Genomic DNA, 7,770 nt, shown 5'->3' with positions numbered 1-7,770 from the left:
TTGGAGAAGAAAACTCGCGTTTGGTGTGCTGAAACGCACAACCACGTTGCTAGTGGCCCGCGTATCTTGTTCGATGATCTCTCAGTCAAATCAAACTGTACTCGTTGGACATACTATTCAACCGAAAATCTATCTTCCCACCATCCAATACCCAATTTTGTTATTTTTTTATGAGTGGCATTTTGGTGACATAATGTCACCGTGACATTAAATCTGGGTCACACAACACATACCTTTGTGTGATCCAGATTTAATGTCACCCATACAACACATCTGGGCCACACAACACAACATTTTGTGTGGCCTAGATTTAATATCACGGTGACATTATGTCACCAAAGTATTATCCCTTTTTATAAGGGAACACACTATTTGTTATCTAGTACTCCCTCCGTCCCATATTACTTGACCTATTTAGAATATTTGCACTATACATGTAACATGCTTTGACTCTATTTTTCTACTAATATATAAAAACAAAATATAACATATAAGATGTTGTTAGATTCGTCTCGATTAATATTTTCAAAATATCAAATTTTCGTAATTTTTTCTACTAGATTATTAAATAAATTTAAGTTTAAAATTGTGCATTGGCATACGTGACAGAGTCAACTAGGTCAAGTAATATGGGACGGAGGGAGTATTTACTATCTTTATATAGTAGTGGCCCCCAAAATCAAGGATGAAATATCACATGGTTGGGGATTCTTTATAGAAATAGTGGAGCATTGTACCCCAATAAAAAGGAGCCTACAAATGAAATAAGTATAGGAAAATTACTAAATAGAGAGAGAAATTTGAACAATCAATTTATATTGGAGTTAGAAAAAAAATAAGGAAGATCTCTAACCAAAAAAGAAGACGACGACTCGTGATAAAAGTCTTACTTATTTTTTTTTCTTTTTATAATTACAATTTTATTGAGAAAGGTCCGAACTCAACATCAAAGTGAACAAAACTTTATCCACCTATGAAGGGTTACAGTGAGCCCACACAAGTTAATAAATTTTCTTCCCTCCATCCAAAAAAACTATTAGGCTCTTCAACAATTTCAATATAATTGCTATTGGTGTAATTAGCCTGTGCCAAACAAATGTTAGTATTCACTCGCAATAAAATATATCTTTTTATGTATAAATTAATAAAAATGAACAAATCAATAGAGTTTGGATGCGACAAATGAGGTTAACTTCCTTCACCAATGTGGTGAACTAAGCTTCATATTTAAATGTCCAAATCATATCTTCTTCCTTGAAAACATGAACCTCCGTTTAAGCACTTCCACCAGTTCAATCTTGTGAGGCTAATCCGAATTTTGCTTTGAAAGAAGCTTAATAACACTTGTTCATGAATACATGGAGAGTGGATCATTTGATAGATATTCGTTTAATGAAAAAAGAAGAAAAAAAGACCTTATGATATTAAAAGCTTCATGAAATTTCAATTCCAAAGTTGTTGATTTTGGTTTGATCAAGTTTTGCATTTCAGAGAAATACTCACTTGATGGGAGGAAGTTATACCCAACATGAATTTTAACCGTCAATTTTGTTAGACAAAGGGTCATGCATAGCAATGTCATGTCTCCTAGGTCCATGAATATTGCGTTTATGAGGATTGATTTTGCCATCCAAAAAGGTCTAGTGATGCAGATTGTTCATGTTTGCCTTCTATTCATGTGTAAGTAATTCTAGATGAAATAGAAACCACATAATGGCTGGATTAAATATATTTTAATGGAGGTTCGTGGGTTTTTGAGGAAGCTGCAATAGAGGGATTTAGATATAATGACTAAATCGTCTCTTTTCAATTATCATCAAAGACTATATTGTCCTTAATTCAATCATTCAACATGTGGGCAATATGGCGAGAGAAAAAAAATATGGACGTTCAAATAAGGCTAAAGTATCATGTTGGGGTGGGGTGAGGGTGGGGAGGCTTGGAAGTGGAGGGGGAGGTTATGGGCGTGGGAGGAGGACTTGGTAGCGGACTGTAGGATTTTATTACTCACTGTGGTGTTGCATGTGGATATTGATGATGTGTGGATCTGGTCCCATGATCTAGTTGGTGGGCACTCTCTTAGTGGAGCTTACCGTTTACTTACAAATATGAGGCCTACTCCTCAGTTTGTTCCTGTTGATCTTCTTTGGAGGCAGGAGGTTCCTTTGAAGGTTTCGGTTTTTGCTTGGCGTCTTTTTCGGAGTCGTTTGCCAACCAAGGTGAATTTATTCCGAAGAAGGATCATTCCTTACGAGGCTCAGTGGTGTGTAACTGAGTGTGGTACACATGAATCTGATAATCATTTATTTTTGACTTGCGGTGTTTTTGGTCAAATTTGGCAACTTGTTCGTAATTGGCTTGGTGTTTACGCGGCTGATCCTTTTAATGTTATGGATCATTTTCTTCAGTTTTGTACTTCTTCAGGTTATGCAACATCTAGACGATCTTTTATGAGTATGCTTTGGTTTGCAAGCACTTGGGTAATCTGGAAGGAAAGAAATGACCGTCTTTTTAGAGGCAAAGAAAATTCTCCCATTCAACTTCTGAAGAAGATTAAACTTCTTTCCTTTTGGTGGCTTAAATCCAATTTCATGGCTTTTAATTATAATTTTCATCTTTGGTGCCAGAATCCCTTTGTTTGTGTGGGAATAGGCCTTGTTTCCGAATTGTTGACACTTTGTTGTATCTTGTTCATATTGTGGCTTTTTTCTAGCACACCTTGTGCTAGAATACTAGCCACCTGGTAGTAATATATTTCATTTTGATTTCTTAAAAAAAAAAGGCTAAAGTATCATGAATTACTCTATTTTTATTTTTTATCCCGAGGGATCAAATTGTATCTGATATATTTTGTAAGACTAGAATTAGTATTCACTCTATTTTCTGCTTTGTTTTATTATATTAGTTAGGTTTATATATAATGAGACCTAAGACCTTAAAATTACCCTTAACAAATATGTCTAGGTTAAGTTTGATCATAAATAATTAATTGATTGTCTCAATGAGTTTAACTCAATTGATACATATATTGTATAATATATATATGTGTCGAGGTTCAAACCTCGAACATCTCAACTATTCAATTTAGAAAGGTAAATTTATAATCATTAAACTACTTAAAAAAAATGTTAATTTTGTTCCAAAAGCTTATGTATCAATCAGCTATGCTCACACATTATGAGTCGAAAAATGAATAATTGTGCTTCAAACTCACATTTTTATCATCCTTTATCTTATACTCCCTCCGTTTCAAAATGAGTGTCGTTTTAGGTGTTTACACACATATTAAGAAATGTAATGATTAAAAGAAAGAGAATGGTTATTTTACCAAATTATCCTTATTAACTATTGGTTAGTTTTAAAAGTAATACTTTGGAAGTAGTGTGCAGAGTATTAATTGGAGGGTACAATTGAAAAGAAAAAGTTATTATTGCATTGGAAACTGAAAGCGACACTCATTTTGAAACAAATTTTTTTGGCTAAAGCGACACTCATTTTGAAACGGAGGGAGTAAGTTTTACTTTTTTTTTGGGAATGATATAAATTTTACTAATGAGATCAATAATCAATTAATTTGGTATTACCGGTTCAAAAAATATCAAGGTCAGGCAAGACCTATCATATGATACGATATAAAATAAAGTAATATAAGGTGTCTTATCTAATCATTTAATTTTTTTTTGTTGAGGTTAGGTGTCTTATCTAATCATTTAATTGTCCCCACTTTTGTTTCATGAACTTTCCTCTCAAAGAATAGAGAAATGATATTTTGACAACCATTTTTTGACAACTTTTGGATAACTTTCTCTCTCATACTTACATGATGTTGTTATCCTCTCTCTTCCTTTTTCTCTCTCCATTGTTTTTGACCAATAAGAAGTGAGAAAAACAAAGTTGTCAACAAAGTTGTCATCAAATAAATGTCAAAATATCATTACACCAAAGAATAAGGACGTAACGTAATATATAGCCAAACACATAAAAGGGACACCTAACAGACAGCAACTTGGCACTTTGCCCTTTGCCAGTGACCATAAAAATAGTGGCAAGAATAAGACAGGTGGACCCATGTGAGTGAATAATCCATGGTATGGTAAATACTAAATAATCTTATAATCTTTTGTTAGTCACATAATTAAATATTTCTTCTTAGGGTAATTCTCCAACCTTAAAAATCTTTTTGGTGAACATTGCTTTCTAAATCGGGCAACTTGACTATTTACTAGATTTAGACCCAACCACACCATTATGATTTGGCATTCACACCGGCTATGGCCGGTTTAGAGAAAAACAAAATATGTATCTTTTTCCATTATTCTCTCAACCAATTATGAATCGATACGTGTTCTCATTTTCTACACGCATTCCTCACCCACTAACTAGTACTCCACTTCATAGTTTTGGTATGTTTGGTTCAAGGGAGAGTGGAGGGATTGATTGTGGGGAGGAAAGAAAGTGAGGTGAAACAAGATCTTTCCACAGTTTGGACTCCCTGTCAGAGAGGTAGGAAAGATTAGTTTTTATGGGTCCCACGGCCAAAATCCTTTCCACCCAGTTTTGGAAAGAAAGCAAAGAATGGAGAACCGCTTTAGTGAAAGGACAAAATTGCCCTTGCTTTTGAAATGTGTTTTTTACATCGCAATCATATCATGGTAATATTATTATTTTTGTTTAATTTCTTGTTTTTGAGATCTAAGGCATCAACCAAAGCATACATTAGTTTTGCTTTTGCTATATGCTACCATCACTTTGTTTTTTCACATCATGTACTCCTACTGTTTTCTTTGTTTTAGTTGATTAAGTTCTTGCGAACATGTACAAAAATCAATTAATAATTAAGTCAATGTTTAAATAATAATGTAATAATACTTATTTTAAATTTACATGTATTATATTCATTTCCTCATTAAAATATGACGTTTATATTATGTAAAGGGTGATTATGTCATTTACTAAGTAATATATATTTCTTTCCTCTCACTTTCCATTCGCTTTCACTCATACCAAACAACTAAAAAATCATCTCACTTTCCATTCACTTTCCACACACTTTCATTCCTTCAACAATCTTTCCTCTTACTTTCTTTCCTTTCACTTTCTTCTCTCATCCAAACAAAGCCTAAAAGGTCAAAATTGGTATACAATTGTTCTTATCGATCTAGGTTTCACATAACTACCATATGAGTTATGAAAACGTTGTATGTTTCCACCTTATGTTGTACCCAAAAAGTTGATCAACGGCAGAGTTGTCAACGGCAAATGATAAAATGATTGGTGGTTTTTTCCTTTTCATACTACAACAATGACAATGAAGTGTTTGTTTGGATCAACAATGAGATTGATCAACTACTATGAGTTAGTGTAGTTTGTAATGCTACAAAGTAAGGTTTTTGCAATATTGAATTTGTCTACTTCGTCTTTCATTCAAACATGCATCAAATAAAATTTCACTTGTTCGTTGCACGCTTGAGTAGTGCGAACAAGTAACAAAACAATACTTTCTTTTTGTTAAGTGGTCTGGTGGCTGAAGTTCACACATTTTAAATATGGAGAAGTGACATGTGTCCGGAGTTCGAACCCCGACCCCTGCATATATTATGCGATGTCCCTACCAATTGAATTAAGCTTATGGAGACATAACAAAACAATACTTATTAAGAAGATAAGTAAATTAATCTTCTTACATATTTGAATTTAAATATATTATTCAACCAAAAATACTTTCTTTACTTAAACCCTTTACTACTAGAGAAAATGATTGTTATGATATGGAGTTTGATTAAGATGTAAGTAATATCTCATTAAGAATTATTCTAGTACGAATTTGTATTTGGGTTCTTTCAAACAACTAATTATTCCACAAACTACCCGTCCTTAATCAAAGTTCATTTAACCACTCAATTATTCCAGCCAAGATTCATATTTAGGCTCTTTCAAACGACCAGTCCTTAATCAAAGTTCATTAACCACTCGAATCTAATTTGAGTTTTGTCGAACTCATCCTTACGAACTTACTTGCAAGGTGGAGACTACCCTCATTTATAAACACATGCTTAAACCTAATTATCTCATCCAATATTGAACCCTTAACACACGACTCACACCCAAAAAACTGAGCATATAGAATGTGATTGAGTATGTCGATAGCAATGACCAAATGACATGTAAGCTAACAGATCTTGGATGTGATCTGATATCGTGTTAGATTTTTATATTTGATATACTCATTATTAAAAAAACAGCTTGTAAAATAAGACACATCACTCTTTATAAACTCATTTCAAGCTTTATTTATTCTATGTGAAACCTACAATTTATAAACTCAATTCAAACTTTATATTTATTCTATGTGGAACTTACAATATTAAAGTTGTTCTTATAATAGGAACCTGAGAAAGGATAACTAAATTGAAGTTTGAACATCTTTAATGGACATTGGTCAATGTGAAAGTAGAGTTTTATCTTGAATTTTTGCAATTTTAATTTATAAATAAAAAAACGTGTAAGAACAAACTAACAAATATTGGTTGATAAATTCTTTCAGGTGTGCAATGAGACGGCTTTTGATGTCGGTAGAAAATAAAAAAGGCCTAGAGTAGATCCTCCATCCAACATATACTAATAATATTAGTATCACACATATAGCCCACTAATCATACTAATGTCTAATATACATAATGATGATGATGCTGATGGAGTTTTTTTTTAAGTAAATGATGCTAATGGAGTTGAACGTGAAAGGAAAAGTGGGTGGTTAATTAATAAGTAAATTCTTGACTCGTTTGGTGCACAAGAGTGGAGACTAGCTAGTGAATTAATCGTGATATATAAAAATCATTTATCCCCTTAATTTTTCAAATTACAGGAAAATAAGTTTTGGTCAGTCGAGTTCTATTAAAAGATAAATAAAGTTTGACCGATAATTCGAACTTAAATATTTTTAAAGGGTTTTTGTAATTTGTGTTTAAAACCATACGTTAAAGAACTTAAAAGTCATACTTATACATTGACAAAATAATATTTTGACTTTCAAAAAAATTGAAGATAAAAATTCATTTTAACATACAACATCTTAAAAATTCATTTTTAAGATACAACATCTTAAAAATTCATTTTTTTCATACAAAACTTATATATTAATTTCTTTTTTAGATCATTAACTTATACTCTTAACATGACCCGTAAAATAATTCATCTTCAATCCAAGTTCATCAACTGCATAAATTCAACTTTGCAAATCATTTATTTTGTTTAGTTAATAAATCGACTTATGATATGAATGTGACATTACTATAAAAAAAAAATAGGCACAGTTGGCCAATTTGGCAAGTTGTTATTGGAAGGGCCAAAGTGTATAATAGTACAAAGAACACGAGTTAGTTACTATTGGTTTTTGAAAATGGTGGTCCCTCTTCTTTGTAGACAGGAAACCTCGGTGTCTCCCTTCATATATATTCTGCCGGTAACTGTAAATGATGCCTCACGCGCCATTTATTCGTTGGTCAACTCACCTATTTGTGGTATTTTTTAGGTTAAATTAGATATTTGATTTTTTAACTTATTTACTCCCTCCGTCCTGTTTTATCTGAACCAGTTTGGTTTTTCACACAGATTAAGAAAAATGTATAAATAAAGGGAAAAGTGAAATATATTGTATTGAGAATGATGAAAGTAGTACTTCCTCTGTTTCTAAATATAAACAAAATTGACTTTTTAGGTTCATTCAATTAATGATGTATGTGGTCCATAATATGAACCACATACATCATT

The 7,770-nt window shown here is 32.3% G+C and overlaps 1 protein-coding gene across 1 annotated transcript; it reads left to right on the top strand.

Moving 5' to 3' along the window:
- Window positions 1-1,910: 1,910 nt before the first annotated feature.
- LOC146950713 (uncharacterized) lies at window positions 1,911-2,747 on the top strand. Its single transcript, XM_085748661.1, has one exon. The coding sequence runs from the start codon at window positions 1,911-1,913 to the stop codon at window positions 2,745-2,747; it is 837 nt and encodes a 278-aa protein (XP_085604787.1).
- Window positions 2,748-7,770: the final 5,023 nt, after the last annotated feature.

Source organism: Medicago sativa, chromosome 2, assembly GCF_051527215.1.
Source record: "Medicago sativa cultivar Bolivia chromosome 2, Bolivia_mono, whole genome shotgun sequence".
NCBI lineage: Eukaryota > Viridiplantae > Streptophyta > Magnoliopsida > Fabales > Fabaceae > Medicago > Medicago sativa.
The sequence above is the reverse complement of the archived record's forward strand: the minus strand, read 5'-3'. Positions and strand labels throughout refer to the sequence as shown.

Coding starts and splice junctions, on each gene's coding strand:
- LOC146950713 (XM_085748661.1), top strand. CDS start 1,911: ATGTTGGGGTGGGGTGAGGGTGGGGAGGCTTGGAAGTGGAGGGGGAGG.